General features: G+C 39.2%; 2 protein-coding genes across 2 annotated transcripts; one reads left to right on the top strand and one right to left on the bottom strand.

The window, feature by feature from the left end:
• The first annotated feature begins 1,231 nt into the window (after positions 1-1,231).
• On the top strand, positions 1,232-7,202 carry LOC117473731. Its single transcript, XM_034119505.1, has 8 exons — positions 1,232-1,332; positions 3,527-3,565; positions 3,724-3,942; positions 4,055-4,327; positions 4,484-4,762; positions 4,895-5,098; positions 5,773-5,877; positions 5,961-7,202. The coding sequence occupies exons 1-8, from the start codon at positions 1,299-1,301 to the stop codon at positions 6,350-6,352; spliced, it is 1,545 nt and encodes a 514-aa protein (XP_033975396.1). The 5' UTR covers positions 1,232-1,298; the 3' UTR covers positions 6,353-7,202.
• A 1,950-nt stretch (positions 7,203-9,152) lies between these two features.
• Positions 9,153-24,368, bottom strand: LOC117473729 (vesicular glutamate transporter 1-like). The gene is made up of 13 exons (XM_034119502.1): positions 24,259-24,368; positions 16,112-16,364; positions 15,259-15,377; positions 15,052-15,166; positions 14,850-14,937; positions 14,240-14,326; positions 13,656-13,792; positions 12,673-12,822; positions 12,434-12,566; positions 11,797-11,907; positions 11,495-11,622; positions 10,934-11,003; positions 9,153-10,781 (listed from the first exon to the last, which is right to left on the bottom strand). The coding sequence occupies exons 1-13, from the start codon at positions 24,318-24,320 to the stop codon at positions 10,504-10,506; spliced, it is 1,731 nt and encodes a 576-aa protein (XP_033975393.1). The 5' UTR covers positions 24,321-24,368; the 3' UTR covers positions 9,153-10,503.
• Between the last annotated feature and the right edge of the window lie 780 nt (positions 24,369-25,148).

Genomic DNA, 25,148 nt, shown 5'->3' with positions numbered 1-25,148 from the left:
ATCTACAGAAAACGTATTGTTTGCAGCCCTCAGTATCCCATAGTAGGTCCTGCATGTGAGTCATCTGTTTACAAGGTGCAAGAAGAGGGTCCTAAGCAGCTCATACAGATATGATGTGTTATGTGATTTGCATTTAGTTGGAAATGAACCACACAAGGGACTGGACAAATATATGAACTGCAAGATGCACATTTAAAAGTTTAAGTTGTCATTCACAAGGTGTTGCTGATAAAGTTTTATCATATATTTACGATGATTCTAGTTCGCTTAGACGCTGTGCCAAAGACACTGTGGCCCAGTGGCAAGGGCTTTTACTTCTTTAACTTCTTATCGTTATATAAATATTTATTTATTTTATCCTACAACAACCTATCCTGTCACCAAACTTAATTTCCCCCTGGGATTAACCAAGTGTTTTGATTCTGATTCTTAGCACCTGAATGCACCACTACTTTGATCTAGCTCTTTGGAAGGATCACAAGGCTCTCCTTTAACACAAAAGGACTTCCTCTTTCAAATTATTATAATTTATTGTTATTATTCAAAGGATTTAGGCCCTAAATTGTGATGCAGCTCGTAACGGCTCCTCTTGCTTCTGACTTATTCTGTCTGTGCCTTTCATGCAACCTCCAGAGCCTCCATACCAGCCTTGTTTACCAAGTGAGTTTAACTATAAAAGTGGGCTTGCTTGTAGTCTCGTTTGAAACTGTTGTTAGCGTTGTTAGCTTAGCTAGGATTCAGATATACCATTAACTGTCTTTAATGTCTGTTTAATCCACATTTGTCATTTTAAGTTAATCCTCTCTGATATTCTGTTCACCCTTATGCTGTCTGATCTCTCCTATAGAGCAGATGAGGCTATGCAGGTAAAGCATTTGTATATATTTGCATTCATAAGTGCAAGACAGAAAGTATTAAATGCCCTCTGTACAGTTTTACAGGCTTTTTTAAGCATCTACTTTCAGCTTCTTATTTTGTCTAATGTATTTCTCGGTAATGAACTGAGGGCCTTTTTTAGTATTGCATACAGTGTTTTCTGTGGTTTTGAAGTTCCTCTCTTCCTTCCTTTGTAACAATTTGAATTACTGTGAAAATGACAACATTCAAAACGTTAGTGTCGCAGTATTCCTAAACCATGAGAATGCAGAATATATATTAGTTTTTCCTCTTTTAACTCTGCTAAGCTCAGCCCCAAAAGCAACTTCCTCATTGAGACTCATACCCACTTTAGTGTCTGGTCACCTCCGGGTTTCAGTCATTGTGTCGTTTCTCTTGAAGGTGTTGCTCTGACCGTTCCCATGAGGGGAATTACACATCTGCTGCTCCTGGCAGGTAAGAGGAATCCAACAAAAAGGTTGATACAGTTAAAAGTAGTTTCAGGATTGTAAGGTTTTTGTTTGCTGAAATTGAATTATATTAGTTTTATAAGGACTTGTATGTATTTATATTGTGCAAAATATCACATTTTACACTTTTTGTATGAAGATTTAACAATGAATCTTAGGGTGGAGTTGTCAATCTTGGTGATGAGAGCAATACATACAAAAATCAATAAGTGTAATTTCCAACATAGCGGATACAAAGTAAAATGTTATTATTTTTAGCTGAATTTTGTTTAATGTATTGCATTTGACATTACACAAATACACCAAGGTTTTGCCTATATCAAAATACCTTTGGTGTCTTTTTGTAAGGACCTTGACCCTCAGCGGTAGGTACTCTAACACTGATCTATCAGCGGGGAACTTATGTGAGAGAGGAGCAGGGCGTTGGCAGAGCTCATTTTCATAATCTCTAGACCAGGGGTCGGCAACCCCTGGCACGCGTGCCACCAATGGCACGCGGCACCGTAACCAGTGGCACACTAGGAATAAGTGGAATAAGTGTACAAAATATTTATTTTATTTTCGGATCCTGAACGAGACCGCCGCCAGAGCGCGTCTCCCCGTTACCTGCAGAAGGCAGCCATGCACGCAACGCAGCCCCACTCTCTTTAACTCCAGGCGACTTTCTGCCGCTTTCCTCCGTAATGCAGTGCTGATAGTTTCACCACAGAGGAAAGCACTTCACAAATTGCATTACCCATAAAGAGCTGTAAAAATGCCGCAGTTTTTGCGTGGCGATCGATATCGGCCGATACTCACTCTCTGCCGATCGATCGGTGCTCTCTAAAAAGGCCGATCGCGAGACGTAACATACATGACACTTTTCTCTGTGTGCGGCAAAACAAGCTCGCCAAAATCGCTTCACCAGTCTGGCAGTATTTTAAGGTGTCCGAAAATGACAATAAAATAGCGGTTTGCAACGTGTGTGAAGCAGAAATCCTGCAGCTCCACCCGCTGTGACGGACCGGTGAGCGGAGCAACACACACAAGTTAGACCTAACACACTTAGCTATTTTATCTACCTTTGGAACTAGTTATACATATATTTATTCTTCACTGTCACTCATTACTGGATCAGTGAGCTGCATGAGACGATACTGACAGGCTGTCAGGAGAGGGAGAGAGGGGGAGAGAGGAAAAGAGAGCGCTTCCGCTCATTTCTCCCGTGTTATTATCCAAAGTTAATGTAAACTTGAATAATGTACTTCATTTGAATGTAACAATTATGTTAGTTGTTGTTTGTGGAAGCGCCAGTGAATGAGCCCCATTAACTGAGTTAAACATCACTTTTCACGAGTGTTTTCGTCGAGCTCTTCAACCCCCCCCCCCCCCCCTTTGATAATTCACGATCGTCGGCACGCTGATAAAAAATTTTTTTTAGAATGGCACTTCATATCAAAAAGGTTGCCGACCCCTGCTCTAGACGAAACAAATAAAGATTGGAACAAATTCAGAAAATTAATATATTTAGATTTAGATGTGGATTTGATTTTGCAATTAAATCAAAACTATTTTACATTTACAGCTTCTCTGAATGTGTCCAGGAAGTTGTGTAACAAGTATTATTTACTGGAAGATGTCATTTTACTGAATTACGTTGAACTAAAGCATAGATATGTATAAGGAGGACACGTTTGCATGTCTTACATTATTACACTATAATGTGTATAACTGGGCAAACACCCTAAAAATTCAATTCATATTTTCTGTATCCAAACATTGAACTCAAACAAGTTTTCGAAATGTTTGTAAATGTAGAACAAATATTTTACTGTCGTGAATGATTGTCTGGATTGATTTTAATGAAATGATCGATACAATTCTTCCTTTCCGGTTTTGGACTTGGACTGTTAGTACTCATTTTTCTTTAAAGTTTTTTTCCACTTGCACTACAAGTTTCTCTACTCTGAAAAATTATTTAAAGTAACACTGCCGTCAATTTAGAAAAAAACTGAATAGATACTTACTTAAGCTTGAATAAAAACAATTGTATCAGTATTTTTGCAAAATGTACTATTTTAATTTTGAATCAGTGTCTGAAATGCCCTGCTCTAAATGGAAGAGACAATATACATGGTGCAATATTAGCCATGAGAGACTTAGCTTTTATGAAGGAATAACATCTTTTGGATTTCTTACAGCGTTTGTGCTCCTGGGAAGATGTCAGCAAAAGCCAAATGGTAATCAGTGTTTACATATTGAAACAAATCCTTTCATCTTCCGTCTATCTTTTTTAGCAGTTGATAATGTCATGCCCTTTTTGATTTCTTTAGATTACATAAACTGTGCCTATAAATACTTGACTGTATTTATTTTCCTTTGTCTCCTACTTCTTTAGTTACTATGTCCCCCAAACTCAAGGAGATCTTCTCGGGGGACTTATTTTATCTGAAATGTTCAGGTAAAAGCAAGGTGATTTGGTACTTCAACGACAAAAAACAACCTCCACTGACAAGCGACACCTGGAAGATAGGAGTGGCTGTCCCCAAACACTCAGGCTCTTATCATTGTGAGAGCGATGGGCAAAAGAGTGACGCTTTGCACATCAAAGTCATGGGTAAATATACCACAAGAACATATGTATTACGGTTCAAACTCCCATACTGTAAATGTAAGGGGAGTTTGAAAGCCCTATCACTAATAGTATTTTTAATTGATTTACCATTCAGATTACGTTCCCATCGCATCACTCACCATCAAGACAGGCCATCCAGTGGAGCAGAGCGGAGGTGCGGTTCTTCTGCAGCTTGAGAATGAGGATGGTCTTCAGGGGTGGATGTGCTGGGTCTATAGGGGAGAGAAGTCAATCAAGATTAAGTTGAAGATGAAAAACCGCAGTGTGAGTGTGGACTTTCAGACTAATATACTGAAGGTCCCAGAGACCATTTACTGGTGTAATAATGATACTCACAGAAGTAACCAAATCCCGCTCAGGACCTCAGGTAGGCTTTTTTTTTTTAATGTTTCACAAAGCATTTTCTATTTGTTCTTCACCATGAGCAACCCCTTTCACCTATATTAGCATTATTGAAATAGCCTCAGAAATGGTATTTTTTGCTTTTTTGTAAGCCAAAAATAAATGTTTCGTCGTCTTTCAGATAAGGCTCTCTCGCTGGAGATGTATCCTCTGCCTGCTATAGTTGGGGAGACTCTGACTCTGAAGTGCCTGGTCTGGGGTACAAACCTAATCAGCCACACCGATTTCTACAAAGACAATGACATCCTTCCGGGAAGCGCCAGTCCTACCCACACAATCTCTGACGTGACAGAATCTGCAAAGGGAAGATATAGGTGTGAGGCCACCTTCACGTACATAGCCAAACCTGCCGGCAGCCCATACAAAGGGACCTCTGATGATCAAGATGTGTTTGTCCAAGGTACGTTCACCCAACCAACACCCTTTGACTGCTTCTGACGGCTGCTGTAATGAATTTGGTTTCCCCACATGCCATTGTTTCCTCTAGTAAACCGCTTTTTAAGTCTGTCTTCTCATTTTTTTTTTTTTTCAGTGCCTCCTTTAATGAGGGCTTTTCTCTCTTCTGGCATGTCATGTTCTTGTCCACATTGCCCCGATCAATGCTCCTACCGTTGGTATAAGTATGACGGTCAGCAATGGGCAGCTATTGGTTCCAGCCCACCGAAATCAGGCGGTACCTATGCATGTAGAGCTGTGTGGAACAGCGGGAGGTCTTCTCTCAGCAACGTCCACGTCTGTGAGTTACTGCTTTTGTTCTACATTGAACATGTACATTGATACCCAAAAACGATTAGTTCTGAAAATACGTTTTTTCCGTTGCCCGCCACCATGTCTGGTCATTAAACACTTCTAACAGCCAGCCTGCAATGTATGTAAAACACTTTGGAATTGTAAACACTGAGTACTACAGGTTACTAATTTATTTTATGGAATATATCATGTAAAAGTAATCCTTGAAAATGTTCTGAATCTGCCTAATTTCATGTTGTTTAAATTCATAAACAAAGTTGGACACACTGTAAGAGTCACATCTACTAACACAAAGGGGGTGTGGAGTTTGATGGCATTTACAACAAAGAGAGGCTTTAACAAATGAAGGAATAGAGTTTCATTATGGGTATTGCAGGATCCAGTGTTTGTGGATCCATCATAGGTATTCAAAGTCAGCATATCTCATATTTACAGTTTTGAACATTTTGTTGATGCCAATATTGTGAGCCCCCCTATTTTATGGCAGTGCAATACAATACGTTTTTCATTCCATACAAATTAAGTTTGTCAAGCTCCGTGAGTTGTAACGTGTTGCTTTGAATATTAACATATAAAACTGCTACAAATGCTGAATTCAACTAATATAACACATCCAAGGGTCAGTCAGAGGGATTTCAATTTCTGTACGTTCTGTCTCAGTTTCAGATCAACCTCCATTCATAATCATTTTACTCTGTGTGGTGGCCGGACTGGGATGTCTTTTAGTAGCTGTGGTCTTGTTTAGATATTTTAGGAAGAGAACAGGTGAGTAACTACTACTTCTCTTTCACTTTTTGTATGCACACTTAAGGCACCACATAAGGCACTTATTTTTTCTTTTTTTTTAGGACCAATTTACGAGGATTTGCCACTGAGGTCAGCAGATGAGAAATACGAGATGCTGCAGAGGGGTGCCCAAAGGGAGGCCGAGTACGACCTCCTCCAGACAGAAGCAACAGGTGGACAGAGGAGAACGGAGGAATATGAGGCACTGAATAAGGATGAAATTAAAGGGGGGGTGCACCACACTGTGAAAATGGAGGGTGCAGTAGGAGCAGAGGGAGGGTATGAAGCACTGAAGAAAGAGGGAATGACAGGGGGGGAATACCAAACGCTGGGAATCGAGGCGGCAGCTGGAGGAGAGGGAGGGTATGAAGCACTGAAGAAAGAGGGAATGACAGGGGGGGGAATACCAAACGCTGGGAATCGAGGCGGCAGCTGGAGGAGAGGGAGGGTATGAGGCACTGAAGAAAGAGGGGATGAAAGGGGGGGAGTACCAAACGCTGGTAATGGAGGGCACAGGTGGAGGTGAGTTAGGAGGGAAGAAGGACAAAGACTGAGAATATGAGATAGTGAGGGAGAAGGAGGACAAGGCAGAGAAACAAAAGACTAGACAGTGAACAGATAGGTCTCTGTAGCTTCAATCATCCTTTTTTCACTGAAAAAGTCAGGTAATGTCTTGGTCATGATGTTAAAATGATTTTACTAAACCAACATTACAGTGCTGTATGGGGAATGTAAATAGATTAAGGTGGCTTTGGCTCATGCATTCTGTATTACAGGTCTAAAGAAGAATATCTGCACACTGTAAAAAAAAAAAGCTTGTGATTTGTATAAAATAATTTAGATATTAAAGTTATAGAAAAGCTTTGAAATAAGGTTTTGAGATTACCTATATAATTGACAGGGAGAAAATAAGGTTGATTCTATTATGAATATAAGAAGGATTGCTTTATCAAACTATTTCAGCTATGCAGTATGCTTATATTTCTTTGCAAAGCCACATTGTTTCCTTTGTAAAATGTGTGAGAATGTTGTCTTGAATTGCCTCTTTTGACTATTAATTGAATTTGCATAAACAATGTTTTTTGTGTTTTACTAAAAAGTGCATTATTGTATAGGTTCTGCTTTAGCATTCACATGTATAATCCATTTGAATTTAATTGTGTGTGTGTGCTGATCATATATCAGTTGCACTGCGCATCTTGAGCTTCAGTGTCATTCCTGTTTTTTATGTTATGTGCTGAAATAAACTTGTGGTCGTACAATTACTCCATCATCACATACACATAATAAATGATCACATTCAATCCAGGCGTACTCTCTCAATTTTTGTGATACAGAGGAGAAAATAAAGGTTGACAAAATGTTTCTTTGACACTCTTTAGAAAGGGAGGACAGCTCAAGGCAATAGCCGCGTTCACACCGGAGTACTTTTCACCGTGGTTCACCGTGTGGTTAGTTCAGAAACAAGAGCAGACTACTTTATTTGAACTTTTTGGGGACAGATTCAAATACCTCTCTAACCTACAAAGAAGCCTCTCTCTTCTAAAACAAAATGCTAAATACATTAAATGTTCTCTGGCCTAAAACAGGTGATGAAAGCTCAGGCTACATGGTAGTTTATATATGGCATTAGCAATAAACACCCATTTCCTGCTACATGCTATGCACTGGTAGTACTGTAGATCATCTGTTTGAAAGGGTAGTGGTGAGCTATTTTTAAGCACTACTTACCTTTGAATGCAGGAAGTATACTGTCATTGTGTTTCAGGCTGATACTGTTGTTACTTGTAGAGTGTTGTACATTGTTTGCTAGCCGGACTTCAGCCATGGCTTTTAACCGTCAGTACTTGCCATTGGTTGTCTACCAAGTTAGCTTGACAGTAAACATAGCAATTTACATGATGGATGCATGGGTCGACTTGTTTTGCTGCAACAAAGTGAAGATATTCCTGAATGGAGGTGCGCATGTATGGTCGTATTTGACGCAGAAAAGTTACCAAGAGAACTCAAACTCTTAAATAAGCCAATTATCAAAGACTGCGAAAAACCCTAACGTTTTACGTCCAACAGCTAACGTTCGATAGGAGTGTCAGAAAACGACCGCCATTAAAACAACAGAAGAAGACGACGAAGAATAAGAAGAATGTGACAACAATTTTAGAACCATTAAATATCACTCAAGTCCGTGTAGCTCCATTTCAGTTGTTGTCTTTCTTCAACCAGTAAGCAGACTGCAATGCAATAATAAAGAACTTCCCTGTCATAAAGTCAAGTTCTACCAAAATCACTTAACACTTCCCCCTGTGTTGTACTCAATCTATGGTTGTACTACATTAATAATACAACATCTGTTTAGGGTATAAAGGCTTTTGCATACATTTTTTTGTTGTGAAACATGGACCAGAACACGTTTTATTCGGGAAAGCATGCGTTATGGTTTTTTTAAGGTCAATTCTAGCAATAATCCAAACAACACATGGATGAATGCAAACTGGTTGGCCTGTAAAAAAAAAAACATCCCTGCAGCACTCTACAGTGAATCCTGTGGGAATAACTGGAGTAACATCCAGGTAACTAATATTTCTCCCACTAGCAGATGGATGTAAAATAATCCCCTTGATTTTAGAGATTGGAGCAGAGAGGGGGGATGAATCCCTGAGCTTCAGAGCTTCTTACGGGCTGAACAAAACTGGTGAGTCCCTTGTTCTGGTGCCATGAATATCTATTTTTCTTCTACATTTCCATGCCCTTATACTTTAGCTCAGTGATCGATCGATCGTCTGGAGAGGAGTACAGCATTATTGGAAACATGAAACCACTGTTTCCACTGTCTACGGACCTGCATTATCAGTGCCTGAATCATGCATGAAGCAAAGGAAAAGTTGCTCGGTCGAGGGAAAACAGATGCTGAAATTAAAAATTAAAAACCTAATTAAAAATGTAACTGTTTATTTTTTTAGCAACATAGTTTATGAACCTCCTAATAGCAAACAAAAAAAACATAAAAATGGAATAATTGCATTAGAATAAAACTAATAGTAATAACTGTAATTATTGTACAGGAAGGATCACCTCTAGGTTTTATTATACAATATTTTCCACATGTACATGATTTTTACACATTTACGTTTATAATCCAGAACATTTAACGAGAAATAAATGAAAAACAGTAAAAACATTTAATATTTAATTCATTGGAAAAACAGTATCAACCAAATTGATACCATTCATGATCTAACACATGGATATTTTACAATATTGAACCTTTTTTTAGGGGCTAGATAGATACATTACAACATCTACTAACAAAAGAAAAATGAATGTTCTTTAATGAACAGTGAAATGTCATTGTTTTGTTGTCCATAATGAGCCTATTTGTTTTTACAGTGTATTTAGTTGCTATATCATAATGTAAAGGGTAATGAAAATCCTCCTTTTAAACAAGATTAATGGAGATTTACGTAACGGCTCTACAGTACCATTATTCTTATTGTATTCGCCCAGTGTTTTAATTTTGACATGCTACATAACTGGCAACACCCAGGCTTCCGATGTAATATGCTAAAGAATTAAATAAACTCAGAGCATAAATTGTAACATAATTGAAAAATGTCAATAACATAACATAAGTAAAGCATATTGAACAAAATCCTGATGTTTTAAAAGAAAACTGTCTTAAAGAAACACAATCAAAGTGTCTTGTGAAATACCGATCCTATTCGAGGCTTTTTTATCTCCCAGTTTGTCAGCAGGCAGACAGGTTCGAGGCCTAGTACATAAAACAGTTTTGCTCAAGGAAACCAAAGTGCTGCATCTAAAAATATCAGTGTGGGCTATTTAGACTTCACAGAGAGCTGTGTACAGAAGTATTTGCAGGTGTTCAATCACTTTGTCAGTGGAGGAGTAAACCAATACTACAGAGCAACATCTTTCATTGTATTGGCACAAGTAACATGCTTTTTCTTAAAAGTGTACACATTAAGGACATTGTTTTAAGGGGAAAAAAGCTTTCATTATATTGTGCGAAAACCTTATAGATCTGGTTTTGGATATTTCCCTTTTTATCTTCAGTGGAGGGGCATACTTTATTGGGGTGCAGACATTTTTTAGAAACCAATTAATGAAACTCAGTAGATTCTCACCCAACAACAGAAGTACGCTTGTCACCAATGTGCGCGTAACAACTTGTGAATATAAATAAGAGGCATACAAATGACCTCCTGTCAGATAATATAGACATTTCTACAATTATTACAGTGATAAACATCAAAAGCCACAGAAGGCCTAACACTCAACACTCCTCCGAGAGAGATATTGCAGGGAGGGGTATAAGTCCTAAAACACTCTTACTTAGATTGTCTGCCACACAAGGTACACATTGCACACACAAACACACATTTTACATGTACTAATGTCTTCACCTCCCCTGTGGAGACTCTTTGAATTCAGTTCAGTTATGATAATACAGTCAGACTTGCTGAAAATGGTCCCCTCCCGATTTGAAATCCGCACTTTCAAAGTTCTTCATGCCATCACGTGAAACTCCACGCTGCTGATGTTCTGTTTCTGCCTCGCTAAAGGCTATGTGCAGAAGGTCTGCTGGTTTTATGTGAGCTTCTTGTCCACGCCTCCTTCGTAAAGGTAATTATTGGTTCCTTCTGGTTGGACATATTCCTCAGTTTTGTCCCAGTCTGAGACCCAGCCTCCTCCTCCTCCGTTGGGATCCGCTCCCTGGGTCGTGGCTCCGTAGCCTCCCCCCCCACTTGTGCGATACAGCTCCTCTGTTTCGTTTCCTAGCTCGTCCTCATCCAGGATGCCACATTTATCATCACTCTGCTCTTCAGGCTCCGCCCAATATTGCTTCTCTCCAGATGCAAAGAGTCCTGCAGCCCAGAGAGAGGAGCAATGCATAATAAATAAAGTGTTCATACTTGTGTCAAACAGAATGCATGGTTGGTTGCAAACTTGAATACTCAAATGCTCTGGTCAAGGAAGAGTAAAAGTACATTGGAAAAGTAGAGGGAACTAAACTCACCGTAGAATATAACACCTGCATAATGAACAAGCGAGGCGATAAGAAACACTCCCTGCCATTCCTCCCTCGTCTATCAAAGCAGGAGTAGAGCAAAAAAGAGATATTATAAGCATGAAAGAAGTTTGTGTTTTATTTTTGGTTGAACATAATAAAATAAACCAATCAAAGATGGTGTGTCTTTTGTTCTATGAAAGTCCTGGATAGCTTTTACCCTGGTGAGTAAAACTTGATGCTTTAACACCCTACCTAGAGGGTAGATTTAACTACTCTAATTGCACAAATTAAATTGATATTGGTCCCTCTTCAGTGATACAGATCTCGGGGTATTCAAATAACATATTTAAAATGAAATCATTCTGAGGAAGTGACACCTCTGCTGCCGTTTAAGAAACATTATTTATAACTGAACTCAGGTGGTGGTGCACTGTCTGCATACTGTATACACAATGAGGAAATGCAACATCAAGTTAAAATGCACACAACATCCCATGGTAACAACAAAATCACACCCTCAGACAACATCATAAGAACAGACATGCATTTTATAACATAAGCTCTCACCTTATGCTTCGTCATTGCACCGACTATAAGGGGGCAAACCATACCAGACAAAGTGCCCACACCGTTGGAAATACCCATGAGGATGCTAGCATAGCGCGGTGCAATGTCAAGGTGGTTGACATTGAAACCTTATGAGGAAGGACAAATACAACATGAGCAAAAAGTAATAGGTCAAAGTTATGAACACATAAGTTATATTAATTCTACTTTATAGTATTTCAAACATCAATATGTATAGGCATCCTCAAATGAAGGGGTTGTGGATTTTAATGTGATTTGAAAAAAATTAATTATGGTTTCACCTGAGATGGCAAAGCCAGAGAAACCCACCGCCAGGACAAGGAATGAAATGGCCACAACTTTTGTATGAGAAAATCCCACCACCAGCAGAAAGGTGGCCTCCATCCCAAACCCTGAAATACAAAAGAGATAAAGAAACAAAACAGAGACTGAGTTTAAAAGTCTTAAGGCAAGGTGCTTGTTTAAGTCATTTTTCTTCAGGCCCTTTTCTTATAAAATGTTGTTGACTGTTCCCCAGCGTTGACAGCTTCCCACAAAGTGATACGTACACTGTATGCTTCTCCATTTCACTTTGCTATTGATTTCTCTCTGTAGTTCAAAAATAGCCAACAGAGGTAGGGCTTCTGCTTTACAGTGAGTCATCATTTCCCTCATGCAGCAAATGTTTTCTCACCACAGCTGACTGACAAAACTGTTGTTAACCCCAGAATTAACCAATGAGTTTTCAATCAGTCTTTGAGGTTCACTGAACCATCTTTCTGACTAACAATAGGGTGCTTAGAGGCTTAAAAATGCCAGTTGACCTTTGATCAATATAGCTACAGTGTTGATGTCTTGGTAGAAAAGGCGCAGTAAGCCATCTTGGAATACTTTCTGTTATTCTAATCTTGCTTTCCCTTTGTTTTGGCCCTTTCTTACCTCCACAGTTCATAAGTTTCCTGACGTTAGTGGTCGTCATGATATGGTTAGTTCGCAGATAGTCAGCAAGCTGGCCACCAATGGGCACGATAATGGTCATCACCAGGTGAGGAAGTGCAGAAACTAGGCCAACCTTAAGAAAGAAGAGGGTAAGAATTATGTGTTTTATGCAAACGGTCTATAGCTTTGAGTTTCCTCAGCTGTATCATGTTCAAAGAAAAATGTTTGGTTCCTGTTACCTTGCTAATCTCGAACCCAAAAACTTCCTCGAAGTATGCAGGCTGGCTGATGAGAAGCAAGTAGAAAGTCCAACTTCTGCAGAAATTTGCCACGATGATGGCGTACACTGGCATGGACGTAAAGAAGGCCCTCCATGGTGTGTTGAATTTCTGTTAACACATCAAAATAAGTTACTTAATTCACGTTGTTTTAAATTAAACTCTATAAATATAGTGTTAATGTACAGTTGCTGAGCTGAATCAATGACTTGTCTTTATTTGTTTAGGTTATTTTGGTAATAAATCAAGAACATTGTTATTAACAAAAGTATGAGTGCAGTAAATTGTTTAATTTCTTGAGCCGAGGTTACCAAAGATACAGAATTTATTAATATATCCCTTGCGCTTTCATTTGATGAACTATTGTACATTACCATTTTTAGAATTTCAGCTCGTGATAAAGTCTGACATCCTTAAGCTCCACCGAGGTTCACTTCCTCACTCCTAAATTGCTCTGCTTGTTACATTTCTTTACACTCTTTGTTACAATGTTCAGGCAGTCTGGCCCATATTTTACCCTTATACATACAATAAGACAAAAAAGTATAAGCATAATATTTAGTAATTATTTACATGTTTAGCTGCAACTACTAATTTAATTTTCAATTAATTTGACAGTGTTTTTCAAGATGAATTTCCTAGTTTATGACCTGGTTTACAAAATGCCAGATAATAGAGAAAGGCAAGAAATCTCCATATTTGAGAGGCAAACAAATCTAATTTCTGTCATTTTTTCATATCAAACAATGAAAGAGGAATCTATTATCAAAATAGATCGATTTTTTCTGTCCATCAACTTTTGATTATTGTCAACCTATGGTTGCAGTTTTATTTGAATTGAGAGAGGGAAATGTAAAAGACAATGCAGGACTGTTCTTGTTAAGGTGAGCCAAAGTGATGTGACACAGTGTTTACATCATATTGTACCCGAGAAATCTACTGACCGTTACTGCAAATTGTGCTGTTTGGCCGATGCTCTCCTCAATATACGTTCTCTCCTCCTCAGTGATGGTGGGGTGGGCTGCTGGACTTTCATAAGACACCATGAACCAGAAGCAATACCACATGATCCCAAAAGTTCCTGCAGAGAGAAGAAGGAAGGAAGGAAGGCAGCAGGCAGGGAAGAGAGGAGGAGAAATGTCAGTGTCAAAACTGGCAGGAAAGGTCACCTTGACTGTGGCTGCTGCATCTGTACAGACTGGGGTACATATTGAATCTTTACTTTAAGGGTGATGTTTTTCTCTTGTTCTCTTATTTATGTTGCTGGCCTGTGTGTCCTCTAAATGTCAACATGTGTTAGCATAAACTGTGTTACTGCATGTTGTGCATAGTGATGGGTGTGCAAACACACCTTTTGAAATCAGCATTTTTTAACTGTGTTGTATTGAGTATTATGGCAACAAACACACTGTACTATATTTCACTACAAGAACTGTGTCGTTTTTTCTAAGTTACAGTTTTGTCGGAAGGAAGAAGCCCTAGTTTACAATCGGTACATTTGAAGGTCAAAAGGTCAAAGGTCTCTTACCGTAGACGTAGAAAACTGATGACCATCCAGAGTACTGGACCAGGATCCCAGCTAACGGCATAGCGATCACAGCACCAGCGTAAGAACCTAGAAACAAAAGAGACACATTGGGTTAAGGTCTGCAACTTCAATTTATTTCTATTAGTCAACGTTGTTCCTTAACTGTTTATGTCAAAAGATCGAGTATAATGGTGTTTTGAAAATGCTTGAGTTCAGATTGCAAAAAGGGTTAGCTAAAACTTGGAGTAGCTAAAACTAAGGTGGCATTCTTGGTTGAAAAATAATATTTTATTGATGATCATTGTAGTTGCAGATTAATTTGTATTAAATAGGCAAATTTATAATGGACTAATAGTTTCAGCTCTACAGTAACTGTATGGCTCAAATAATTAAATATACTTTACTGTACTAAAACCAGCTGGAAACAATTTGCCCTACATTTTGTTAAGAAACAAATGTTTTTATTGCATCACTGTCAATTTATGTGAGCATTTCATATTCCAATCCCCGATAAAATCCTATATCATTTGCTCACTAATCATGGCTATTTTTAAACTAACAATTACGGTCTGTTAAAGTGATTACACCCATTCATTGATAATGGACTCACCACAAAAGGCTGTCGTAGCCAGACGACTTCTTTCAAGAGGTGGCGCCCATTTTGCCCAAATACCGTGACAGGCCGGATATGAAACCCCCTGCAGGAAAGGGAAGGCATTACATTGTGACAAATGCTCTAAATAAAATGTAAATATAAATCTGTGTCTTCAGTCATTTCTTGTTTTTGTGATTTAAGTTAAAAAGTGAAGCACCTCCACAAGTCCTTGACATATTCTGACAAGGATGACACAGCCAAAGTGCATCCGGGCGGCTGCAGGGATGAGCATATTCAGGCAAGACGTGGCCACTATAGCAAAGCCAAACACTCTGGAGGAGAAACAAATAGAGTCAGTATGTTCAATACGTATAAGATAATGAATAGATATCCCTTATAGAGCATAAATGGTGGATAAACAGACCTGTTAGCTGCAAACCTTTGACAGATGAACCCTCCTGGGATTTGGGTCACGATGTATCCCCAGAAGAAGGAGCCGTGGATCATTCCCACTGTTTCTGGATCCCAGTCAAACTGAGCTTTCTGTTGGGACAAACACATGATTTATCTGCACGTGCACTTGAATCTGTTTAAAATATACAACACAACTGTCATGATTGATTACTGGTCCCCATGAGGCTTGTGCTCCACCACTGACTTATCATCAATATTCCTTCACATCACTTAGCTGTGTCAAACCTTGTGCTCTGATGATCGACTCAAATGGCTGTAACAATGACTGACAGACTTCAAGAGGAACCTTTGTTTGACATTTACTTTCACACAATCAGCACAGATTGTTAACATTGATAAAGTTTTGATACTGTAAAGTTTGAAAACAATTGTTAGCAGATCTCGCTTTGAAACAGGAAAGATCCTTTCCTATACAAAGATGGAGGCGCAAAAGTTAATTGTGTACTGTAGAGTTAAGATTTCCCTTTTCTGAATTAAGGGGCCTGTTTTAAACTATGAAGACACAGAGAAGAAGAGCCAAAGGTCAGAAACCATGTGTGTTCACCACATTTTCATCTCGTTCATCTCATAAATAAACTAAAAGGGCACAACGAGTGCACAGACTACCACAAACATTGTTCAATACGTAGAAAGATAAAGAATGTGTCCGCTCAAAAATGTATCGGTTAGTCATTTTTCTTTAAACCGACCTAGAAGAAACTGATCCGAACATAAACATGACCTCCTAGGAAGATGTAATAATCTGGAACATAATATTATTTGTTGCCTGTTGTGTATTTCCCACGTTCTCCACCCTAACTCACCACTATGATCTCTTTGTCGTCCTTATAGACGGTGTGGCTGTTGACCATGCTGACGATGGCCACGCCTAAGTTACATCGGATACCGAAGGAGATGCAGAAGCCGATGCCAGAGAGGATGGCGATGATGTAGCGCCTGGGCAGCCCGAAGCACGTGCAGTCCACCACGGGCAGCTCCTTCTCCTCCACCAGCTCCGGCCGGCCCTCCGCCGACAGCTCAATGGTCTCGCCATTGTCCTGCTTCTTCTCAAGAGCTCTGTGAAGAAGGAGTTGGAAAACCCAACAGGGAGTGAGTGGGAAATGTATGTAAAGTATTGTAGTTTTCTACCCCAGCGGGACACTTTGTCTTGTACCAGAAATAAAACATACACTAAACCGTAATAAAGGAAGTGCAAGATTATCTGTTTTGTTAAAAAGCAGATTGTAATTGTCAATTTTTTTTGCAAATATTTTGTATATCTTTTTAGTCAGCTTGCGATTGTTTGGTATGATTGTCTGGCCTACCAGAAAACAAACCTTTTGCGACTTTGTATAGTAATCTTTTTCCCTATCAAGGGAGCTGGACAATACACACCAAAAGACACATTAGAAAAACAACAGTTGTCAGTGTACTGTTTGCCTTTTTCATATCACATACACGACTAAAGAAAGTGTCTCGAATGCCAGGAAATAGCCTATACTAACTGTGGGGTAAACTTCTGTAGCAATGGAGAGTCAGGAGGACTCAGAGAGACACGAGGAGAGCTGCAGCTTTGATGGCAAACACTGGTGGTTTATTTGGAGTTACGGCCGGAGAGTTGACAAGACAGGTGGTGTGTCACGAGTTGACACAGCGGTTGCCAAACCAATTCTGAAGAACTCTTTCTGTAGCTCGAGGTTTTAACTAGTTCGGAGTGTAATAATCAACATTCTTCATCAGTGAGACGAAACTACTATGGACCCTGAATCTAACTAGAGCTCTCGTCCATAACTGTATTGAGCCCTTTATAAAGAAAATATTTAACAGTTATCTCTTTAATGTCAATATTTTGAATACCCCATCACCATCAGGGGGGAGGATGTGGAGGTGGTGAACAGCTACAAGTTCCTGGGAGTGCACTTGAACTGGTCAGACAACACTGATGGTCTCTTCAGAAAGGGACAGAGCAAGCTGTTCTTCCTGAGGAGGCTCAGGTCATTCAATGTGTGCACGAGGCTGCTGCAGATGTTCTACCAGTCTGTGGTGGGCCAGTGTGCTCTTCACAAACACTAGGGACACTGGCAGGCTGAACAAGCTCGTGAGGAAGGCTAGCTCTGTAGTTGGAGTACAACTGGACAATCTGGAGGAGGTGGCAGAGAGGAGGACGAGGAGGAAGCTCGACAGCATCCTAGAGAACACCTCCCACCCACTCCATGCAGAGCTGGTGAAGATGAGGAGTACGTTCAGCCACAGACTCATCCCTCCACGACACAGCACCAAGCGCCTCGGACAGTCCTTTGTGCCTGTAGCTATCAGGCTGCACAACAAGGGGTCAATAATGTGAACAATCACTGGACATAAATTCACACTGTTTCCACACACCCATGTTAATATATATAATATGTAATATTAATATATTACCCAATTTGTATATATGTCCATTTTCATTCATAGTTTATAAGACCCAATATGTATATATGCTCTTTTTTATTTATTTTTTGTATTCATTTCTTATTTCATAGTTTCTCATTATTATTATTATTATTATTATTATTATTATTATTATTATTATTATTATTATTATTATTATTATTATTATTATTATTATTATTATTATTATTAGTTATTATTATTATTATTATTATTTTGTATCTTTGATCTTATTTTTGATTTTATTAATCTGTGCTATCCTGTTTTTTCACCCTTACCCTGTTGCTGTTTGAACAACTGAATTTCCCCACGGGGATTAATAAAGGTCCATCTTATCTTATCTTATCTTACATTTATTTTTGAGAATCTATCAGCCAGTGAGCCAGCCAAGGTTGTGAAACAGATCCTGTTCTGAAGGGCTTGCAGACTGACATCTTGGGAAGATAAAAGATGTTCACACAATCTTTCTCACTGTCAATTTGACCGGTAACTCTAGCACCTTAACAAGAGACCGTCAGCACAGTTAGCTGTCAGCCCACCGCCACTGCAGCTAGCTGTCATAACTTTGACTTATCCTGTCTTCTCTGGGCGTTAATATATCGGGTGTTTTTGTATTGCAGACATTCATCTTCACCAGAACCAGCTGACAGGGAGGAATACAGTGTGGGTATAAAAAACCACAGTCCGGTGCTCCTGTTCTCCTTCCAAACAAGGTTAACACATTACTCTTGTTCTGCCCCCGTCCATAAACCTATGTTGATATGGCTTTCTGAGAAACCCTGAGAAACCATGACCTCTGCCAGCCTGCAGTCTTTCGGGCATCAAATATGTATCTAAACGCAGCGGGTCATCTATTAAACATGACATGTGCAATGCTGTGTTTTCAGATCAGGCTACAGCGCTGCAGGTCCAGATGCTGGAGCACAGAGCCCCCTTTATATCACGCCTCGATTCATTATACATATTTAGCTTTTCATACCGACATATTAAGTATAAAGGCAAATATCCTTCCTGCTTTTGTCTGGTAAATGTAATTCATGACCCCCGTGAGAGATGTATACAGTACATGCGAGTACGTATTAGTCCATTCAGCCCTGCAGCTTTTAGTCAAAATACAAGACCCAACAGTGCAGAGCATGAATAATGCCTGGACTGGGGGATGGGGAAGTTTCTTTTATATATTACTTTATATGACAGCTGGTTATACAGGAGAGAAAATAAGACTGAGATCCTGGGCTAGAACTGAACCACAGTGGCCATTTTGAACATTTATCATTGTAAGGTTGACAGTCAATACTGTAAATGGAAGAGCATGTACACACTTAGAAATATGTATAAGTGCCCCAGGGATAAAAGGAAATCAAGCTGCCATGGACAGTGTATGCAATTGAAGAAATAGCCTAACAAAGCAAAGATATCTGGTCAGTGCCCTGTAACCCTGCTGACAAACAGATAAACAAAGTAAACCTCAAGCCAACTCAGCGATTTCTAGGAAATGAATGTGTGTGGAACAATCAGAGTCAGCAGGCATAGAAGTAATAGATAACTTCTTTGTTTGTGTGCTGGGGAAGCAGCTTGTATTGGGTTGAATCGGCCGCCATATTGGATACCTGGTCTGTTGTTTGAAGTATCATGGGTAAATGGAGTTGCATTGATCACAGAAAATATGCTTCAGAGCAAAGATCCTAACCAACCAAGTTAACACTTTGAAAACTTCATGGTTCAATATGAGACTGGAGGTGTGTTTGTATGTGTGTGTGTGTGTGTGTGTGTGCGTGCGTGTGCGTGTGCGTGTGCGTGTGCGTGCGTGCGTGTGCGTGTGCGTGCGTGCGTGCGTGCGTGCGTGCGTGCGTGCGTGCGTGTGTGAAGGCAGCTAGTCATATACATTTTTAAAGGAACAGTCGAGAACCAAACTACATCCATCAACAAATGAGCACGATGCCCTCATGAGTAGGTGCACGCTTTCTTCTGCGTAGTCATACTGTAGGTGGGTGTACATCAATAGAAAGAAAATAGTTCCTACATAAATCTGGCCATAACAAGATAGATTAATAAATAGCAATGCAGGTAAAAAAAAAACAGTATTCTGGGATGACTGTCCCTTTGACAGCTGCAGGAAGGAAAACTAGCAAACTCCCATCTTGTATTTATATACCATTGAATGTTTGAAGGTGCAGAGATTTAAGCTGTTCACCACTGGGCCCACAAACACCTTAAAATCATTTGTTTGTGCAAAAACATCCATACTAATTTCCTACATCCATACTTAATGTTGGCCTTTCTGACTAATTCAGACTGAAGGTTTATTCTCTCCGCTGTGAGACTTTGTTCCTCTGCGTTTTCTAACTGTCCTTAACCGTAATGTCACCGCTCTATCAAATCACCAGGGACGAGGACAATCTCAATTGTGAAATACCAGGTTAAGAAAAGCACCGGCTGATCTTTATAAAGTCGTCATTGCAACTCTCTGGCTTCACAAGATGTGCTCCCCACAGAGACTTAAAGATGACACTAAAATATTGAGTGACAAAAAGAATAGTCTTTCCAATAAAGCTTTTTAGAGCTGTCACCTAAAATAATTGTCAACAAGAGTAAAGCAAAACAGCCACACAATTATAAAACATACATGTTATATTATGAGTTACTGTAAGCAGAGGTTCTTAAAGTCTGATCAAGTATTTATGATTTCTCACTCTTGAATTATTAATATCTCTGGCTCTCTTGGACTATTTTTGTCTGTGAGGGCTTCATTCTTCCCGTCTCCTCCTCGATTTTTTAACCCTGCCTTTCATCGTCTACTCCCCTGACTCACACATTGTCTCACACAATTCGCAACATTCCCTTTTTCTTCAACACCAATTTATTTCTCAGTATCCAGAGGATGTCCACCTTGACTTTTCATTCTCTGCAATACAATAGCCAAAATGCACATGCCTGTATTCACTTTTTTTCTTCAAATACACCTAATCTGCCGCAGTGACATTTCACGACTGACCCGAGTTAAGGAAATCCGTTGTAATCCTCACAAGCCACCTAACTACTCATCACACCATGTTGAGGAGAAGAAATGGCTTAGTGTTTATCTTGATAGCACATAAGAAAGCTGAATTTTCCTCGATCTATTCTGCTAAGGTTGTATTCCTGGTTCCCTGTCCAAGCTAATCTCTTAATTCATACGTCAAGGACACCGCTCGGTTCACAGCTGAGTCAACAGCTTGGCATCATTGATCGGATAAAAGGAGTCAAATAACCGGTGGACATTGTTTGAGTGGTTGATAAGCTCCTCGTGACACTACTACGAAGGACCTGCTGACCCTCAATTGTTATAATACCAACTGTGCACTGTTACAATCACTATGGTGACACAAGAGGAGGTCATTTGCATTACATCGGAATTTAATTTAAAGAATACTGTCCTGTAGAAAGACATATTTGAACCATTCTTACTGATCAGACGCAGACATCAGTGGCTGGAAGCAGAGAGAGGAATAGCAAGGAATGTATTTATACATATCTAAATATAGATCAGACCGGCATTGATAAATCCATGAATCCATTAGTAAGTCAGGAACTATTTTGATAACTGATTCATAGTTTGGGTTATTTTGTATGTAAAAAAATCCACTTGTTTTAAGGCTCTAATGGGAACATTTGCTGGTTGGACAAGACAAGGCATTTTATTAGGCTTTTCTCAATAGAAAGGAAAATAGCTATAGTTTAGAAAAGGGCAGAGAGATTTAAAAACAGAAAAATAAATGAATAGACCCAACAAATAAGAGATTATGAATATCGAACTATAATAAAACACAACCATCAATAAGCAAAAATAACAAAACGTTTTTAAAAGTTCTTATAAAAACACACATCTTAAACTCTACAGGCCCATGCATGCTTGCTCTGCCGTTAAGCAGCATGTCGCGTGCGGACAGCAGCACCGGGGCACGGGCCGGTGCTCGTTACGCACGGCAGAGGTACCAAGGGAGCACCTGGGAGCACGTGCGCTCTACGGAAATGAAAGCTTATAGGCCGCTGCGGGCTCTGTGCCGTGGTTAGAGAGGCCTAATCCCGGCTGTGAGGTGCCGGGGGGGGAAGGGACCTGATGACGAGCTAACGGGCTACTTAACGGGAGAAGGAGAGAGGTGTCTTAAGGTGTACGGCCTGCAGGGATTTACGTGGGCCGACAGCTTGGACGAGCAGAGGCTATTCTTGGAGAGGATTTAAGTGTTTAGACACTACATGCAATCCCGAGAGGAGGAACGAGGAGTTTATCAATACCTTTTCATTCAGACTCCTGACTGACTCACACACTTTGTTCTTAGCTGGCAACGTCAAGTGCAGTTTATTGCCAAAATGATTTGTTTAAGAGCTGTTTAAGCTCTAAAAAGCACACTTTAATTATTTGTGAATGAGGCTTGTGAAAAAAAAATCCTGTAAGTCAATATATTGACTTAGCTATCTCAATATATTGACTTACTATCTCAATATATTGACTTACTATCTCAATATATTGACTTACTATCTCAATATATTGACTTACTATCTCAATATATTGACTTACTATCTCAATATATTGACTTAGCTATCTCAATATATTGACTTAGCTATCTCATTATATTGAGTTATATATATTTATTTTTTATTGAAACAATTATGTCAAATACAGAATAGGGCACATAGACATCAATGTTCATCATATAAGCGATACAACTTTATATTAAGGTACACAAATTAACCATCAACTAGTTGTTAATTAACATGCATATTAGCAGTATATTGGCTCTTTATTAGTCATTATAAGACACTTATTAATGCCTTATTCTACATGACCTATTCTACAAGTAATAGGCCATTAGTTGAGAGTTTTTCCTCAATAACCCTCTAATTAGTCCTTATTTATTGCAAGTAAGGAAGTTGTCGTTCATGAGCTTTGGTCTTAATATGCTCTCCTCAATATGTCTAAATAACTCACAATTAGGTATTTCTATGTAAGAATATGTTCCCTATTTTAAAGTGAAGTCTTGTTCATAACCAATAAGCTAGTAATTTAACTCTAATTGACCTGAACAGGTTCCCTATTCTAAAGTTGCCTCCTCTTCAAACTTTGTAAATACATTATAGCACACAACTACTGAAATTAACCTCAACAGTACCAAAGTAGGCTCACGTTGAAATATCTGTTTTATTAATGAACCACTAAAGAGAGGTTCAGACACATACCAAAACATGTCAAGTGTCTCCAAGGCTGAGAACATATAAGCAGCCTGTACTTTTTAATAAAACTGATTTTTAACAGAGTTTATGTATTTGTGATCATACTGTGTGACCTGCTTGTATGTACTTACACAATATGTGTACTGTTCTCTCTATGTGTTGTCCTGTCTCAGTGTGAACACAGATTAAACAGCCAGCCAAACTCTTTTGAGAGCCAGGGAATGAGCAGCCATGCTCCTTTATTGACTTATTTGCAGTCCACTGACATTCAAACGGAGCGAAACTATAAAAAAAGAAGTTACAAGGCACTTAATGATCTCATACATGCAAGTGTAACATATACAGATTACTTATAGAACATGGTCATGTAGAATAAGGCATTAATAAGTGTTTTATAATGACTAATAAAGAGCCAATATACTGCTAATATGCATGTTAATTAACAACTAGTTGATAGTGAATTTGTGTACCTTAATATGAAGTTGTACCGCTTATATGATGAACATTGATGTCTATGTGCCTTATTCTGTATTTGACATAATTGTTTCAATAAAAAAAAATATATATAACTCAATATATTGAGATAGTAAGTCAATATATTGATTTACAGGATTTCTTTTTTTTCTTCCTGTGGCGCAAACAGGCTCTTCCATACTTTAGAGTGCAGGATTCAAGGTCCTCTTAAGTTTATACCGAGACAGCATAACAGGCCTCAGATCAGGCCTGTTTAGTACTTTGAGTAAATGTAACATGTCAAACATACTTTGAGTACAATGGAAACTGAAACACACTGCCAGACAAAACAGCAAGGCTTCCATAATTTAAAAAGGTGACAACACAGCAGAAAAGCCCATGAATCCAGCTATTGATCCAACGCCTCATTTTACACATACAGAACAGTTTTGGCCTAAAATGAAACTTAATTATGTTCATTTGTTCCACAGAAGTAAAGAAGACAAGGATTCATTTGAGGTTTTAAAAGCATGTGTGTGCACGTATTTTATATATATAACAGCTTCTGCACGACTGCAGTTAAAGTGCTAAATTATTCATGCGAGTTTCTTATGTGACAGATTCATGAACCTATAGAGGGAAAGATGTTGTGCCAGGTCATCCAACACCACTCTAATCCAGGCCTCGGGAAACATTGATCTTCCAATAGCACTTCTGCTCTCTTTGAAGACAAATAATATTAATACAATCGCCCTTAATGCATATTAAATGTATTTCAATAAGATAAACTTTCTTTTTGACGTGACAAGAAAATTACACATGAATCGTTTCAACAGTTTCTGGATGTCATTTATCCCAGAGATTTTCTTTTACATACCCGTATATTTTCCCGAGAGTCTTGGCTGCAACAATCTTGAACCTGTCCGGTCGGATCTCCATCCTCACGCCTCCAGGATCCGACCAATGTGCACTCTTTGCGCGCTCCCGATTGAGCGCACAGCCTTCTCGTCTACTACCTCCGCCCCGTGTTTCTCACTCACATATAACAAAAATAACTACTTGTTTCGAATTGATCACTTGCAGCTTCCTGTGTAGCGGAATCTGTAAATCAGGGTTACTGAGATGTAATCTGCTTCAACTAATTTGATATAAAATCAACCGAGCAAACATTCTCAATCCCAGTTTGTAAGAGTCCTTAAGGTCCAAATAAACTTCTTCACTTGCTGCTTAAATGTTTTTTCACGCAACTTCTGAAAGGATTCGTGGTAAAACGGTGCCTCTGGCCGTGGTCCTGAAACCAGATTACAGCTGCCCGCGCGCTAATCTCTCCAAGTGTGTGTAGTGAGGTAGCATGTCACTTCCTTCCTCGCAGCCGGCCGTTTTAAGTACCTACTGTTCAAGAGGAGGCTATTCTGGGACCTGCAGAAGCTTCGGCTGGAGAGTTAGAGTAAACATGGTCCGATCGAAGCATATAACCAGAGTTCCCAGGTATTTATAAGAGGGGAGGGGCAGGCTGCTCCCGGGACGCTCTGACGCTTCTGGGATGGGCTGTGGATTATTTAATGACCTAAAATACGTACAAACAATTATAATAAATTATGGAAAGACTAGAAATTCCACAGTAAAAGAAAAAACGACATGTTACAAACACAGTGGTTTCACATTTTCATCTTAATTTTAGTTTATAACAGTGACTTTTAAAGTCAAATATTAAACTGAAAAGCTCTCTTTTATATTGCAGTATGAAAATGTGCAAATCTTAAACAC

Source organism: Trematomus bernacchii, unplaced genomic scaffold (assembly GCF_902827165.1).
Source record: "Trematomus bernacchii unplaced genomic scaffold, fTreBer1.1, whole genome shotgun sequence".
In the NCBI taxonomy this organism is placed as follows: Eukaryota; Metazoa; Chordata; class Actinopteri; order Perciformes; family Nototheniidae; genus Trematomus; species Trematomus bernacchii.
The sequence above is the reverse complement of the archived record's forward strand: the minus strand, read 5'-3'. Positions and strand labels throughout refer to the sequence as shown.

Coding starts and splice junctions, on each gene's coding strand:
- LOC117473731 (XM_034119505.1), top strand. CDS start 1,299: ATGAGGGGAATTACACATCTGCTGCTCCTGGCAG. Junction 3,566..3,723: donor ATGTCAGCAAAAGCCAAATG/GTAATCAGTGTT, acceptor CTACTTCTTTAG/TTACTATGTCCCCCAAACTC. Junction 5,099..5,772: donor TCTCAGCAACGTCCACGTCT/GTGAGTTACTGC, acceptor GTTCTGTCTCAG/TTTCAGATCAACCTCCATTC.
- LOC117473729 (XM_034119502.1), bottom strand. CDS start 24,320: ATGGAGATCCGACCGGACAGGTTCAAGATTGTTGCAGCCAAGACTCTC. Junction 16,365..24,258: donor ACTCTCGGGAAAATATACGG/GTATGTAAAAGA, acceptor CCTTCTTCACAG/AGCTCTTGAGAAGAAGCAGG. Junction 10,782..10,933: donor TGCAGGTGTTATATTCTACG/GTGAGTTTAGTT, acceptor TCTGGGCTGCAG/GACTCTTTGCATCTGGAGAG.